Below are 16,845 nucleotides of genomic sequence, written 5' to 3'. Positions count from 1 at the left end.
CTTGTCCCAGCTGTTCCTGGAGCAGAACGGGACACGCTGACCCAGCCCAGAGCTGGAATTGGTCACCTGCAAAAAGCTTGGACACTGCTCCACCTCAGCCCAGCCCCCCTGTGCAGTGCAGCTCCTGGGGGGAAACCGGGGAGGGGATGTTGGGACAGGTGCTGCTGCTGGAATTTCCTGCCTTGGAGAGGGAAGTGTCTCATCCCCATTCCTGCTGTGAGGATTTTCGGGATAACTCCTCCTGGAGCAGCCCTGACCCTTCACCCTGTGCTTTGTGAGGCCTCCAAACGCTGCCAGTTCTGCCTTGAGGACAGCCCGAACCAGGGCTTGGCACCCTTGGCACAATTTCTCCTTCCCCAAAAGGGAAGAGCCCTTGGAGCTGCTCAGGGATCCTGGGCAGAGAAACTGAGGCACAGCTGGTGGGAACTTTCTCTTTTCCTGAGGCACAGATGGCAGCTCCAGCTCTGCAGCCCAGCCAGGTTTATCTTCCCAAATCTCCTGCTCAGAATGCCCTGGAGCAACGGGAGAGGAAGCAGAAGGGAAACAAAGGGATTTTCCTGCTGGATTGTGCCACAGGAAGCCCTGGCTGCCCCAGCTCGGAGGCTTTGAGGCCGTGGCACTGCAGAGGAGAAGTTCAACCAGAGGAAATTCCTGTCCCCATTCACCAGCTCGGTGTAAAGGCACAATTAAAGATTAATTACCTCCAAAAGAGCAGAGCAGAGCTCACACCCACCGGCTTCTCCCAGTGCCTGGGGCTGGGGAGCACTGGCAGCTCCGTGTGGGGGTTGTTAATTCTGTTTTTGGGGTCCTGGGGAACACAACTGCACCAGCAGAGCCAGCAGCCTCTGCACAAAAAACACCAAAAAAGGGGGGAAAGGGGATCCCTGGAAAAGGGGATCCCTGGAACCTCCTCCCAGCCTCGCTGTCCTGGAGAGCAGCCCCAGCTCTGAGATGCTGGGGGAGATTTTGGATGATTTGTTGGAGGATCACAGAGGGAGCTCTGGAAGTGCCCTGGTCCAAGGCAGGGGCACTGGGGGAAGCCCCCACAATTCAGCTCTCACCTTATCACAGGAATCCGGCGTCACACTCGCATCCCGAGCTCTGAGGTTGTCAGGATCGATCCCTCTCGGCCAAGCACAGAGCCCAACCTTCACTTCTGAGACAGCAGCACAAAAAAAAAAATAAAATAAAAAAAAAAAAGCCACGACCCACAGTGCCAGCCTCGGGGCTGTGACATTTATTGAAGGCTGCTTACACAATCTCACAATTCCACTTCCCTCAGGACAAGGAGCAGGGATGGGACAGAGGATTTTGTTTTGGGACAGGAGCCCAGGACAGGGAGACATGTCCCAGTTCCAGAAGGGTTCCCTGCACAGAGCTCCCTTCTCCAGAAAGCCAGAGGGAACCTGCATTCCTCACCCCACGGAGCCCTGCCCTGAGCTGAGGTGTCCCCAGGCTCTCAGGTGACACCTGGAGAGCTCTGGGGTGCCTGAGGGCCCTGAGCTGAGGTGTCCCAGCCCAGGAGCTGCAGGTGGGGACAGCCCCAGCCGGCCTGAAGGCACGGAGGCAGCTCTGAGACCTGATGGAAGCAGCTCCCACGGCCAGGGACTCACCTGGGCTTCACCCCAGGAAATCTCTGCTCCTGCTGCTCCACCTGCCTGGAAAGGGCCAATCCCCAAATCCATCTGAATTCCCAACTCTCACTTGCTGAATTCCCAAATTCAGAGTCACTGAAACCACCTCTGTGACCACACAGGGGAGGAACCACAGCCCTGATGTCGCTTTCACTTTTATTTGATTACCCACCAAAAAAAAAAAAACAACAAAAAAACCAAATCCTCCGATTTCCAAATTTCCCAATTTCCATTTCCTCCGCCAGAGGAAATTGCGATGATTTTTTCTTTTTTTTTTCCTTTTTTTTTTTTTAAATGTGTGTGTTTTGTGTCCCCCAGCAGTGGCAGGGGCTGGCTGGTGGTCTCTGGGGGTCTCTGGGGGTCTCTGGGGCTCACTGGGGCAGCTGCAGCAGCACGGACTGGCCCGAGGGCAGGTAGGTGATGTTGCGGGAGCGGCTCAGCTGGTACGCGATGTCCTCGGCCGCCTCCAGCTTGCGCAGCTCGATCAGCCCGTCCCCAGCCGTGGCCAGCGAGTTGGCGATGAGCTCGGCAGCCTTGGAGTCGCCCTCTGCCGAGATCACAGCCGCCTTCTTCTGCTGCTCCGCCTGCGGGGGGGACGCGGAAAACTTGGTTCTGTTGTCATGACACGGCGCGATTACAGCGGCACGGACACGACAGACACACCTGGGCACGACAGACACACCTGGACACAGTTACAATGGCACGGACACAACGACACACCTGGGCACGGACACAACCGACACACCTGGACACGACAGACACACCTGGACACGACAGACACACCTGGGCACGGTTACAATGGCACGGACACAACGACACACCTGGACACGACCGACACACCTGGGCACAGTTACAATGGCACGGACACAACCAACACACCTGGACACAGTTGGACACACCAAGCACACCTGGACACGGTTACAATGGCACGGACACAAGGTAAGTATGTGGAAACAGTTACAAAAAAAGGGTAACCAAACTCCAATTAAAAGAAAAAGTTATCGTTGAATATTCTATTAGCTAAGCCTCACTCGTTCGTAAAAGCAGCAATTGTAAAAAAAGTAAAACCAAACTCAAAAAGAGTAAAACCAAACTCAAAAGGAAGGGGAGAGCAGAAGGAATTCCCAAATTTTCCAGGAGGAGCAGGTACCTTCTCCACGATGAACCTGGCCCGCTCTGCCTCCTGCTGTGCCACCTGCTTCATCTCCACGGCCTCTGTGAACTCCTTGCCGAAGGTCAGGTGGGTCTGGGGGACACAAACCACAGCAGGTCACAGCAGGGACAGGAGCCAGCAGCTCTGGGACACTGGGATGGGGACAGGAATTGGGATCCCTGAAAGGAATCCCCACCGGGATCCCACACCCTGCCACCTCCCGGGGGAAACTCCAGAAACAAAGAGTCCAAATTCCCTCTCTGGCAGAAACAAAGCCATGGCCTGCAGAAACTTCCTGCAGGATCCCCAGGAAAGCCCCGGGGAACGAGGGAATCCTGCAGGAGCCTGATGACAGCAGTGAATTCACGAAAAGATAAATTTCATTTCCAGAAGGGAGGTGAGAGAGCAGAGCTCCTTCCTTGGCTGTCTCAGCAGAGGAACCAGTGGGAATTTTGTGCTGTCCAAGTGGGAATTTTCACTCCTGGTGCTTCCCCTGGGTGCCTGTGGAGCTGCTGCCAAATCCCAAAGCACCTGCAGCCCAATCCATCACCCTCAGCTCCACCTGCTCCTGCTGGAGCCACCAAATCCCTGCACGGCCAGGGCTGGGGCCACCCAGGGGCCACCAAGGGCTGCCCAAGGTCACAGGGACAGAGCTGTGACCACGGCGTCCTTCCCAGATGTCCACACGTGTCCTAATGTCCCCAAGTCCAGCCCGCCATGCTCTGGGCACTGATTCCTCCCTCTCCAGGGGGAACAGCGACACTCAATGGGACCAGGGACACTCCCCAGGGACAGGGACACTCCCCAGGGACAGGGACACTCACCAGGGACAGGGACACTCCCCAGGGACACTCCCCAGGGACAGGGACACTCACCAGGGACAGGGACACTCACCAGGGACACTCCCCAGGGACAGGGACACTCACCAGGGACACGTCGTCCAGGATGAGCCCGAAGGTGGCCGCTCGCTCGGTCAGGTCCTCGCTGACCTGCCTGGACACCAACTCCCGCTGCGTGATCAGCTCACCCGCGTCAAAGCGCGCCTGGAACGGGACAGGACGGGATGGCAACGGCAGGGAACGGGATGGGAACGGCAGGGAACGGGATGGGAACGGCAGGGAACGGGATGGGAACGGCAGGGAACGGGATGGGAACCGCAGGGAACGGGATGGGAACCGCAGGGAACGGGATGGGAACCGCAGGGAACGGGATGGACAGTGCTGGGAATGGGATGGAACGGGATGGACAGCGCTGGGAACGGGAAGGACAGTGCTGGGAACGGGAAGGACAGTGCTGGGAACGGGAAGGACAGCGCTGGGAAGAGGCAATGACCAGACACAGCTCCAGGCTGCACCAGCCAGGACAGCAGCAGGAATTCCCCCACGGGAAAGGCCTCCCAGGCAGGTTTAGAGAGTCCCCAGCCCTGGAAATCCCCGAGGCCAGGCTGGATGAGGGCTGAACCCCACAGCAGAGGTGCTGGAGCCGGCGGAGCTTCCATCGCCCTCCGCACCCAAAGCGGGCCGGAATTGCTGTCCCAGCTCCCAGCCCGCTGCCAGGACAGGCAGGGGAGGAGCCCGGCCGTGCTCACCACCACGGACTTGAGGATCTCGGTGGTGATGGAGGGCAGCACACGCTCGTCGTAGTCCTCGCCGATGCTGGTGAAGATGCGCGGCAGCTGCGCCGTCACGGGCCGGAACAGGATCCGCAGAGTGATGTTGACGTTCTGCAGGTCTGGGGGACACCCGGCTCGCTCAGGGGGCGGCCCCGGCCTCCCCCAGGGCTCAGCGCCCTCAGTTATTGCACTTTGCCAGGAATAAACGAGTTGGTTTCGCTCCCCTTTTGGCCTTTGTGGGGTCCAACTCTGCGCTGCTGGAGAGTCCCGAGCCCACCTGTGGCACCTGGCCCAGGTGAGCCCGTCTGGCACTGGGTGAGCTCCAGAGCTCCCTTCCAAGCCCAGCTGCTCAGCATTCAGTGACTTACAGCACCAAAGGAAGAGTTCCTTAGTGTCAAACCATTCCCAAACTGGGACACGTGGGATCACCACAGAGTCGAGGAATCTCCAGAGATCCCTTCCAACCCCAAATATTTGGGAAGAGCTCTTTAACCTGTCCTTTATCAAAAATCTCAAACCATTCCCAAACTGGGACACGTGGGATCACCACAGAGTCGAGGAATCTCCAGAAATCCCTCCAAAGGAAGATTTCCTTAACCTCTTCTTTATAAAAAAAATCTCAAACCATTCCTGGCTGTTCCAGGAGCAGCTGGGGCTGGAAGGGATGCCGGGACATCACCCACCTGAGGCAGGGTCACCTGGAGCAGGTGACACAGGTGGGCTTGGGGTGTGTGGCTGCACACTCCAGACCCTTCCTGGTCACCGGCCCAGTGCTCGGCCACCCTTGCCTCGCTTGTTCCATTCGTGGCCACTGCTGCAGGACCAGAATTCCAGAAGGATAAACCCCGAGCCCTGGAGCCCCTGGGTGTGGAGTCCCGGGGCCAGCACCCACCTTTGCTGCCGGTGATGACGGGGACGTTGCGGGGCCGCGAGCGGCAGTCGAAGATGATGGGTTTCTGCACCCAGGGGATCAGGAAATGGGTCCCTTCTCCCACCACCACGTCCTGCACCCCTCTGAAGCGGTCAAAGATCACAGCTCTGTGCCCTGCGTCCACTGTGGGGGGGAAAGGGGGCGTCAGGGGGGGGCACTGCTGCCACCGGTGGGGTGTGTGGGGCGGTGAGAGCCTCAATTAACGAGAGAGCAGGGAATTAACGGGGTCATTTGGAGCAAGAGAGCAAAGAGAGGCTGCGGATGGAACTCCAGGGCCTCCCAGTCTGCTCCTCGCTGCCTCTGGGAGAAAGGAACTCACAGTGCTCGTGGTATTGCAAGGCCTCGCTCTGTTTTTATTGGGCAGTCAAAGCACCGAGAGGTCAAGATTTGGACAGAAATACAAAATAAAGCGACCTGAGGGCGCTCAGCCCGTGCCACTCACCGTTGTAAAGAGCGGAGTTGACAACTCCACCGGCCACCGCCAAGCCCAGGCCGAGCTTCCCGATGCTCTCGAACACCTTGGCAGCCATCTCACAGCTCCAGCCGCAGCCCCCGCTCCAAAACCCTCCTGAAAATCCCCCCCGAGGGGTCAAACCTCACCGGGCACGGCCGGGGGGACTGCGAGCCCTGCCCGGAACCCCCAAACCACGGCGGGCAGCATCGCTTGGGGGGCTCCTTGTGCCCCCCAAAACACCACAAACCCCTCAGCCTTGGGGGCTCCTTAGTGCCGGGGGTCTCCCCAGCCCCAGGGATCTCCTCGGTCCCAGGGCTCTCCCTCCCGTGATCCCTCTCCGGGCCTCACAGCACCCCAGGCCTCCCTCCAGGACCGCCCCCAACTCTCCCCGTGCCCTCACATCCTGACCCCGCACCCTGCACGCCCCCCTGGGCCTCCCCTTCCCTGCTCCCTCCTAGGCCGCTCTCCCCCAGCACGGGCACCCCAGGGGCCAAAGCGTCGCTGTCTCCACCCTGCCCGTCCGCCCTCAGGCCGCGGCTCGGCCCCGGCTCGGTTCGGCTCCCCCCGGTAACCCCGGACCCACCGCCGCCCTCCCGTCCGCCGCTCCCGCCGCGCCGCTGACCTCCACATGAATCCACGGCCAGCCCGCCCCGGCGCGCCTGCGCCCCACGCCAACACTCGCGCTCCTCATTGGCCCGCGCCTCCCGTGGCTCGCCGGGATTTGTAGTTCTCTGCTGCCGTGCCCGCTGCCGGCCGGCCTACAACTTCCGGTACACCCCGCGGCCCGCCCGCCGGCTGAGCAAGGCCGCGCGCTATTGGCTGGAGACAGCAAGGCCTCCTGGGAGATGTAGTCCTGAGGGGGACACGAGGGGGACAAGGGACATTGCATGGGACAGGGGACATTGAGGGGGACAGGGGTGTGGGCAGCACTGAACCCCAGAACAGGCTGGGCAGAGACCTCTGAAGGTCACGCAGTGCAAGCCCCTGGCCAGGCAGGGTCACCTGGAGCAGGTGACACGGGTGGGGTCCCTAGGGACACCTCGAGTCCTTCCCGGTCACCTGCGCCAGCCACCCGCCATGGACAGCTCTTCCCCCTGTGCAGGTGGCACTCGGGGTTTGGTTTCTGGCCTTTGCTCCTCGTCCCGGCACCACTGAGCAGAGTCTGACACCTCCAGGAGATATTTCCGTGCATTCATGGGATCCCTTCCCCAAAACGAGAGATTTCCATGGATATCTGAGATCTTTCCATGGATATCTGAGATATTTCCATGGATATTTGGGATATTTCCAGGCGTTGATGGGATCCCTTTCCCAAAATGAGAGATTTCCATGGATATGTGAGAGATCTCTATGGATATCTGAGATATTTCCGTGGATATTTGGGATATTTCCACTCTAAGCCTTCCCTTCTCCAGTCTGACCAGGCCCAGTTCCGGACCCCAAATCCTCGTCCCTCCGCGGACAGAGGGGACATTCCCTGTCCCTGTCCCTGTCCCTGTCCCCTCCTGTCTCCGGAGCCGCTAGAGGGAAGCAGCGCTCTCCCTTTGGCTCCGAGAATCCCCAAAATAGAGAAAAAAGGGGAAAAAGAGAAAAAGGGGGGGGGAAAGGGAAAAAATGGGGAAAAGGGGGAAAATGGATAAAAAGGAAACAAGGAAAAAAAAAAGTTAAAAAAACCCCACCCCAAGGCCGTGCCCGGTGGGTTCCGCTCCGAGGTGACCCCGCTGGGCACGGGGACTTTGTCACCCTCCCCTTTGTCACCCTCCCCTTTGTCACCCTCCCCCACAGCGGGACACGGGCTGGCCACACTGGGGGGACCCCGAGTGTCCCCCCCTGCACCCCCCGAGCTCTGTGGGATGGGGAATTTGGGATCTGGGATGGAGCTGAGGGGCTGGAGCACCCCGGGATGGGACAGGGGGGCCATGGAGGGCCCCAAAAATGAGCTGGGAGCCCATAAGTGGGTGATGACTGTGGGATCGCACCCCAAAATTGAGCTGAGACACCACTGGCAGTGATGGCTGTGGAGTCGCACCCCAAAACAGTTTTGGGACCCCATAGGTATGGAACAGCACCCCAAAATAGGCTGGGACCCCATTATTGGGTGATGGCTGTGGGATCGCACCCCAAAATTGAGCTGGGACCCCATTATTGGGTGACGGCTGTGGGATCGCACCCCAAAATTGAGCTGGGACCCCATTATTGGGTGATGGCTGTGGGATCGCACCCCAAAATTGAGCTGGGACCCCATTATTGGGTGACGGCTGTGGAGCCGCACCCCAAACCAGCGCCGGGCCCCTCCCTGAGCCTTTCCCGAGCTCGCGGGACATTTTTGGGGGACATTTCCTGGCGGGCAGCGCGGGCGGCTCCAGAAGAGCTCATTGTCCCCCCGGGAACAAAGCGCGGCCTCTTCTCCACCCCCCGCTCCCCAAAGCCTGCGGCAAAAAAGCTCCGAGAGCCGAAATCCGGGACCGGGGGGAACCGGGGGGGACCCCGCGATCGGGGGGGGACCCGCGGGGACTCCAGGCCACGGCCACGCCCTGGAGGGTTTGGCAGAAATGAGATTTTTTTCCACCCCAAATCCGCTGTGGGGTTGGTCTGGGAGCAGAGAGATGAGGACGGCACTGATCCCACTCCCGAATTTCGGGGGTCCCGGCCCTTCCCGGGGGTCCCAGCCCAGCTCGAGGGGGTCCCAACCCTTCCCGGGGGTCCCCATCCCTTCCTGGGGGGGGGTCCCGGCCCTTCCCGGGGGTCCCAGCCCAGCCCCGCGCCCGACACAAACCCGAATTAGGCTCAATAAACGTTTAAATTAAATTACTGAAAACTGCATTAAAGGCCTGCGAGGACGCGGCTGGGAGTGGAAAGAGCCTTAATGTGATTTGGGCAGAGTTGCCTGCCGCGATTTGCAAGTCAGAGAAATCGAATTAGGGCTGTTTGCATTCTGAACTCTGTCCACACGGCCCCGCGCTGCAGCTTAATTAATCTGCTTTAAAACCCAGCCCGGCTCTGGCTCAGACAGCTTCACCCCACTCGCCCCGGGGAAGCCAAAAATCCTCCCCGAGTGGGCGCAGGGGATGATTCGGGGACAGATTTGGGGATTTGGGGTGCAGGAGGGTTTGGGGAGCAGCGGGATTATCCCAAATTCCATCAGGGATGGATCTGGGGTCCAGCCCCGATCTGAGCCCCCCGTGCCGGGCTGGGCGGTGCCAGGGAGCCGCGATGGGACCGGGACCGGAACCGGGACAGGGACCAGGAACGGGACTGGGATCGGGACAGGGATCAGAACCGGGACCGGGACCAGAATCAGAATCGGGACCGGGAGCAGAACCAGAACCGGGACTGGGACCGGGATTGGGACAGGGAACGGGACCAGGACGGGGACCAGAAACGGGACCGGGACCGAAGTGGGACGAGGACCAGGATCATGACAGGGACCGGGACCGGGACCAGGACCGGGACCACCCCGCCCGGGGTCCCCGCGGCTCGCGGTTTTCTCGCTGCTCCCCGATGGTTCTCAGCCCTTAACCGAGTTTTCTCCTCCCTCTGGAAGCCGCCGCATCATCCCCGCTCCGGGAAGGCTCCTGGGGCTGGGAATTGTCAACTCCAAGGAAATCAGGGCCGGGAAAAGCTCAGCCCCCCCCCCCCAAATCCCGCAGCCCCCGCGGTTCCTTTTCCCCACCCTCCTCTTCCTCAATTTGAGGAATTTGCAGAGCGAAGGGGTCTGGGCACCCAAAGGCGATCCCGGGGCACTGGGGGCATTCCCGGGGCGCGGGGACACCCCCGGTGCCGCCCGTGTCACCCCCCCAGCCCCCGCGCAGGTAAAGCGGCGTGGCCATCAGGAGCTGCAATTAAAAGAGAATTAATGATTTAATGAATCCTAACCCGATCCCCTGCGTTTGCGGGAGAGCCTCGGACCTTCCCTCCAGCTCTGGAATTGCGCAGCTTTCCATTTCCTCCCAGAGATTTGGGCTCGGGTTTAATGTCCTGGAGGGGACAGAAAGTGGAGAACCCGGCCCGGAGGGGGAGACCCCCAAAATCCCTTAAAACCCCCCAAAATCCTCCCATTCCTGCCTGTTCCGGGACAAATCGTGACCGCTCCGGGTAAATCCTGCCCTTCCCGGGACAAATCCAGACCTTCCCGGGATAAATCCTGCCCTTCCCGGGACAAACCCTGCTCTTCCCGGGACAAATCCAGACCTTCCAGGGATAAATCCTGCCCTTCCAGGGACAAACCCTGCCCTTCCCGGGACAAATCCTGCTCTTCCCGGGACAAACCCTGCCCTTCCCTGGTAAATCCTGCCCTTCCCGGGACAATTCCCATCCTCCGCCGGACAAAGGCACTTCAGTGTCGCCTGCCCCGCTGGCCGTGGGGCCGGAGCCGCTTCCGCCGCCGGGGGGGCTCGGAGGGCCCCGATCCCACCGGGAGCCGCCGGGCTGAGCATCCCGGTCCGGCCGTTTCCAGGGATACAGCCCGGGGGTCAGCCAGAGGTCTGGGATGTTCCAGTCTTGCCGGAGCGCTCCTTAATTGCTCATTTATTTCGAGCAATTAGTCCCAGGTGCTTGTCCACGGCTGGGTGACCCCGGCGGGTCCCGGCTCATCCCATTCCAAGCTTCGGGAATCGATCGAGTTCCTCCCGTCGGAGCTGAGCCACGGCCGGATCCCCGCGCCGTGACCTTGTCCTGTCCCTGTCCCTGTCCCTGTTCCTTGTCCCTGTTCCCTGTCCCAGTCCCAGGTCATTTCTGCACAGGAGACATGGGATGGGATGGGATCCACGGGATGGGATCAATGGGATGGAATGGGATAATGGGGATGTGATGGGATCAGTGGGATGGAATGGGATGGGATGGGATCCATAGGATGGGATAATGGGAATGGGATAATGGGATGAGATAATGGGGATAGGATGGGATCCATGGGATGGAGTGGGACGGGATAAGATCAATGGGATAATGGGGTGGGATAATGGAGATGGGATGGGATAATGGGGATGGGATGGGATCCATGGGATGGGGTGGGATAATGGGGTGGGGGACGCTGTGCCCCCCGCCCCAACACGCGCAGCCTTTTGGAGCAGAGGATCCGCCCGGAGCATTGCCGGGAGCCGCAGGAATCCCTGGAAAACGCCTCCCTCCCGTTTTCCTGTGTCTCGGAGGGGGAACAATCCCGGGCTTTGTGGAGCAGGGCCCGGCCCGGCGGGGTCAGGGAGCCCCCGCTGCCTCCTGTGCCTGGGGCAGAGCCCCGGGGGGATCTGGGGGGGACAAGGGGGGGACTCGGCTGGGAATGAGGGCGGGGATGGGCAGGGAGAGACGAGAGAGGGGTCACGGATATCGGGGGGGTCACGGATATCGGGGGGGAGGTCGCAGACATTTGGGGGTCACAGACATTTGGGGGGGTCACACCTGGGGGCTCCCATCCCCTGCTCGTCCCCCCCAGCACAACCTGAGCCACCTCTGCCTTCAGCAGCCCTGCCGGGTTGCCCCGGGGTGGGGTTTGGTAGCCCACGGCGGCTTTGCCAGCCCCACGGCGGCTTTGCCAGCCCCACGGCGGCTTTGCCAGCCCCACTCGTTCCCGTGTCTCCTGTGCCGAGTCCCCGGGCCGTGCCAGGCTCGCCCGCAGCTCCCCGGGCGTCACTTCCCGCATGGCTCCATCCCAGCTCTGCCATTCCCTGGCACCGCCCGGGCCCCACGGGATCTCTGCGCCGCCTCTCCCCCGGTTCCGGGGCGCGTTAATTGCCCGAGATTGATCCCCCAAATTCCCCGCTGACTCCCATTAGGGCGGGCTGGGCTGGCGGGACGGATCCAGGAGCACTCAGAGCACGGAAAATCCAGAGGGGAACGGTGGAAAAAGCGCTTTTGGAGGTTGGGGATGCAGGAGGGGCAAAGGTTGTGTCACCCCAAAGCTGCGGGAAAACCCTTGGAAAAACCAGCGGTGGCTGGGAGGATGTGGAGCCCCACACCTGAACTTTCCCGGGGGGAAAAGCAGCTCCTGCCACACTTTTGATTTTTTTTCTTTTTTTTTTTTTTGAGGCCTGGAAAACCCTGGCTCAGGGATTTTTTTTTTTTTTTTCTTTTTTTTTGAGCCCTGGAAAATGCTGGCTCAGGGATGTGGGGGAGGAGGGAGCCCCCGGGCTGCCCCCAGACCCCTCGGGCGCTGCCCGAGCACCAGGAATTGTCCCTGGCACATTCCCGTCCCTCTCCGCTGCCTGGAAGGAGCCCGGAGCAGCCGGGTCGATAACGATGATTGAGAAATGATCGATCAAATCAGCTCAGGCTCCTGCCCAGGGCAGCGCTGCAGCTCGCAGAGCACCGAGCCAGCACCCAGAACCTCCCCAGGGACGGAGACCTCCCCAAATCCGGGCTGGTCTCCCGGGATGAGCCCCTCCAGCTCCTCCCTGACCCCCTCCCTGCGCCCCCCATCCAACCCCCCAGGAGCCAGGCGTGGATGAGATCCATCCAGCAGCCGGAATCGGGCAAATTCCAACCCGGCTTTCCAGGAAGGCTCCGCGTTCCTCCCGAGCATCCCCGAGCAGCGATGAATGAACGAGCGAGGAGGGTGAATGAGGGCACGAGAGAACGCTCCGGGCCGGGTCAGCGGGGCACGGCAGGGCCGGAGCATCCCCGGAGCATCCCCGGAGTATCCCCGGAGTATCCCCGGAGTATCCCCGGTGTATTCCCGGCTCAGGGAGAGGCAGCCGCGGTCCCAGGTTGCAGATGGGCAGGGAAGGGAGGGAGACAGGCAGCGCTGCCGCTCGGGGCCATAAATCACCCTGCAGGTTTCCTAATGGGACCCTGATTTATCTCCTGCCTCTGTCTGGACTAATTGAGTTCATTCCGCTCGGTGATTCATGCCCTGGAAATGGGTTCCAGGGAAAATGGGACCTCGAGCGGCTTCAGCAAATCCCCGGCTCTATTGGCCTGGGAGCCGTAATGCTGCTTAAAAGCGGGAGATTTGCGAGGGCTGCAGCCCCCGGCCCATCCGTCACTGCCAGGGCGCGGCTCGGGTTTCAGCCGGGGCTGCCGGGAGGGCCCGGGGGGCGAAACCGGGCTGGGGGTGACCCCCGGACCCCTCCTGGGCTGGGAGTGACCCCCGGACCCCTCCTGGGTTTTGGAGAGACCCCCGGACCCCTCCTGGGCTTGGGGTGACCCCCGGACCCCTCCTGGGCTGGGGGCGACCCCCAGACCCCTCCTGGGCTGCGGGCGACCCCCGGACCCCTCCTGGGCTGGGGGCGACCCCCGGACCCCTCCTGGGCTGGGGGTGACCCTCGGACCCCTCCTGGGCTGGGGGTGACCCCGGGACCCCTCCTGGGTTTGGGAGTGACCCCCGGACCCCTCCTGGATTTGGAGAGACCCCCGGACCCCTCCTGGATTTGGAGAGACCCCCGGACCCCTCCTGGGTTTGGGAGAGACCCCCGGACCCCTCCTGGGCTTGGGGAGACCCCCAGATCCCTCCTGGGCTGGAAGAGACCCCCGGATCCTCTCCCTGCTCGTCGTCGCTGTCGCTGTCGTGTCCCGGCTCTCGTTAAATCCTCCCCACAAGCCACGATCAAATCGTTTTTACCCGATTTCCTCCTCGGAGAATTCCAGCGGGGCCGAGCGGGCTCTGCCCATCCCGATCCCATCCATCCCAACCCCCACCCTCGCCTCTTCCCTGCAGGAATTCCCACCCAAACCTCCCCATCCCCGCCGGGCAGTTAATTAAAATCAACGTGATTAATTTAAAAAAAAAAAAAAAATAAAAATGAGGTTTGTTAAAAATAAAAAAAAAAAAAAAAAAAAAAAAAAAAGAGGTTAAAATAAAGAAATCGAGTAATAAAAATAAAATGGAATTGAAATAAATAAGCGAGTAAAAGATAAAAAATTAAATTAATTAGAATTGAAATAAATAATTAAAACAATTAACTAATTAAGATAAAAATAAATTCCCACCCCTCTTCCCCAGGTGAAACAGAGACCCTTCCAGTGGAGATATTCATTTCTATTCTATTTATCTCTATTTTATTTCTATTTATCTTTATTTTATTTCTATTTATCTCTATTTTATTTCTATTTATCTTTATTTTATTTCTATTTATCTCTATTTTATTTCTATTTTAATCTCTATTCTATCTCTATTTTATCTCTATTTTATCTCTATTTTGTTTTTATTTCTCTCTATTTTATCTCAATTTTATTTCTATTTTATCTCAATTTTATTTCTATTTTAATCTCTATTTTATTTCCATCCCATCCTCCTCACCCCCCATTCCACTCCGCCTTCACCTTCCCTCTGCTCCAGCCGAGTCAATTAAAACAAATCCCCACCCCCAGAGGAAAAACAAAAAAACGCAGCGAAAAGCGCAGCCCCGAGCCAAGGAAAAGAAAAAAAATAAACTAAAATAAATAAAAAATAAAATCCCCAGTGGCCCCGGCTCATCCCCACGGATTCATTTCCTGCCGACAGCAAAACTCAGATCCAACAATCGCCAAAAAAATCCCGGGATCAAAGAATTCCCGGGGGCGGGAGCGATCGATCACCGATCGATCACCGATCACCGATCATCGATCACCGATCCCGCGGTTTTATCCCTGCCCCTTCTCCATTCCCGGAGTTTTTTTTTCCCGTTTTTTTTTTTTGCTCCTGGCCTGGCTCTGGTTTCTGCCCGGGTTTGTTTTTCCCGGTTGGCCCCGGCCCAGCCAAGCTCGGCTTTGCCCGAGTTCCTCCAGCCCGGCCTTATAAGGGCGAGGATTCATCGAGGAGCTGGGGATGGATGGAGCCGGGAAAAAAAAAAGAGAAAAGGGAAAAAGGGAAGGGGGAGCTGCCAGAGAGGAGAAGGGAGGGTTTTTGTGTTTTTTCTTGGTGGTTTTTGGGTCTTATTTGGTGTTTTTAGGTGTTTTTTTCATTTTAGATTTTTTTTGTGTGTGTGTTTTTTATGTTTTGTATTGATTTTTTTTTTTTTTTTGGTTGGTTTGTTTATTAGGGATTTGTTGTTGTTGTTGGATTTTTTTTTAATGCCATAAATTCCCCTCCAACCCCCATCTCCCAGCGCAGTGACCCCAACTCAGAGCTGATTCCACCCCAATTTTCCTCCTTTTTCCACCCCCCCAAAAAAAAATTGGATTTTGTGCAGACGGGCCCCACTCCCCGCCCCGGCCCCTTTCTGTTTTTTCTCGCTTTTCCTTCCCCGCTCCAGCTCCCGGCTGTGGGTGATCTCTTCCCGAGGTGTTTTTCTATTATTAATTCATTTTTATTTATATCTCACCATTACCGCGGGCTCGGCTCTGTCGGGAAGGGAATTTCAGCTCGGCTTTGGAGTAAAATCCATAAAAACTTCGCAGTGTTTAAGCCGGGCTCTTTCTGCCTGGAGGGAGAGGAGGAAAAAAAAAAAAAAAAAAAAATCCCCTGGATCCTCCTGGGAGAAAATTTGGGAGAGATCGAAGGGAGAAAAACGAGGGGAGGGAAAAGGCCCCGAGGAGGGGAGGGACTCCACGCGTTATTTCACCCGGCTCTAATTGACCTTTTGCTAATTAATCCTGGCAGTTCTGCAGGGAAACCTCACCAGGAGGCAACAGGAAAATCCGTGGAAGTTTGGTTTTTTGGGGGTTTTTTGGGGTATTTTTTTGTGATTAAGAACGGGGCCAAACCCTCCCTGAGCTGCTGTCACACCTCAGGCCCAGCCCTGGCACCGGCAGCGTCACCCAGAGCTCGTTTTGGGTCCCCAAAACCCAAATTTTTGGGTCCCCGAAAGTCATTTCGGGACCGTGATCAGCCCCACCCCGCAGCCAGAGACGCGTGGGGGAATTTTTGGGAATTTCAACACTCCCAGAGTTCCGTTCCTCCCCCCAAAAAAAACACCCCCAGAACTTTCGGGTTTAATTCCAGGAGGTGACACCAGACCTTTCCGAGATTATTTTGTCACCTCGTGGAGCCGGGAAAGGGCCACAACTTTTTAAATTTTTTGGGGGGAAAAACCACTGTTTTTTCCACGATCCTTTCTCCGAAGGAGCCGCGAGGTTTGGGATGGGAGAGGAAATTTCCCTTTCCCTGGGCCTGGCTCAGCCCAGCTGGGCTCGGCTTTTCCAAGGTCGGGATTTGTCCCGGGATCGTTCCCAGATCGGCACCGGGCAGTGATGGGAGGAGGAGGAGGAGGAGGAGGAGGAGGAGGGGGAGGGATTTAGGATTTATCCAAGGAAAACATCTGGATTTGCCACTTGCTGCTCTGAATTAATCGCGGGATCCCGCGGCCGCTCCCGGGAATGTCCCCAGGGATTGTCCCTTGTCCCCTGCACCCCGGGCAATTCCGGACACCCCATCCCGTCCTGCTGGGGCTGCGGTGGCATCGGTGACCCCATAAAAAAAAAAAAAAAACTTTAAAAAAATGTGATTATATCTGCCCATCCCAAACCCTGGGTGGGCATCCCAAACCCCAAATGGGCATCCCAAACTCCCGGGTGGGCATCCCAGCCCCCGGGCACCCCCCGAGTTCCCACCTGGCCCCAGCCTGGAGGCTTTGGCTGGGAATCTGCTCCATGTGGCTCGCAGATGTTGTGCCCGTGACGGGAACAAACGGCAGCCTTGGCTCGGCTTTAATCCCGAGGAAAAGAGAGGGAGAGGGAATTCCGTGCAGCTTTTCCCGGGCAGGAGCAGCCTGGAGAATCCAGAATTGGCTTTTCCAGAGGAAATCCAAGGAAAACTTCGCTTTCCCACCGCGACCCGCGGGGATTTGGGGGCTGCAGGGGTGGGAAGGGCCGGATTTTGGGAGCACCTGCAGAGCCCCGAGCGGGGAGGAAACACCTGGAGCTGGAATCGCACGAGGCCAAATCCGCGGCCACAGGAGCCAGCCCGGGGCAGCGACAGCGAGTCCCAGTGACACCAGTGACTGACCCCGGGCTGCTCCCAGTGACACCAGTGACTGACCCCGAGCCGCTCCCAGTGGCACCAGTGACTGACCTCAGGCTGTTCCCAGTGGCACCAGTGACTGACCCCGGGCTGATCCCAGTGACTGACCCCGGGCTGATCCCAGTGCCACCAGTGACTGACCCCGGGCTGATCCCAGTGCCACCAGTGACTGACCCCGGGCTGCTCCCAGT

The 16,845-nt window shown here is 58.6% G+C and overlaps 1 protein-coding gene across 2 annotated transcripts; it reads right to left on the bottom strand.

Annotated features, from left to right (window-relative positions):
• Positions 1–1,209: 1,209 nt before the first annotated feature.
• Positions 1,210–6,470, bottom strand: PHB1 (prohibitin 1). Of its 2 annotated transcripts, none has more exons than XM_014889468.2 (7): positions 6,407–6,470; positions 5,773–5,898; positions 5,292–5,453; positions 4,376–4,518; positions 3,714–3,830; positions 2,785–2,880; positions 1,210–2,218 (listed from the first exon to the last, which is right to left on the bottom strand). In XM_014889468.2, exons 2-7 carry the CDS (start codon positions 5,858–5,860, stop codon positions 2,006–2,008), a joined length of 819 nt encoding a protein of 272 aa, XP_014744954.1. In that variant the 5' UTR covers positions 5,861–5,898; positions 6,407–6,470; the 3' UTR covers positions 1,210–2,005. The 2 variants fall into 2 exon arrangements, with proteins under 2 accessions (XP_014744954.1, XP_088035522.1); XM_088179396.1 differs by having other exon boundaries at positions 6,368–6,430.
• Between the last annotated feature and the right edge of the window lie 10,375 nt (positions 6,471–16,845).

The sequence above is a fragment of the Sturnus vulgaris genome, chromosome 27, assembly GCF_052056855.1.
Source record: "Sturnus vulgaris isolate bStuVul1 chromosome 27, bStuVul1.hap1, whole genome shotgun sequence".
Taxonomy (NCBI): Eukaryota; Metazoa; Chordata; class Aves; order Passeriformes; family Sturnidae; genus Sturnus; species Sturnus vulgaris.
The sequence above is the reverse complement of the archived record's forward strand: the minus strand, read 5'-3'. Positions and strand labels throughout refer to the sequence as shown.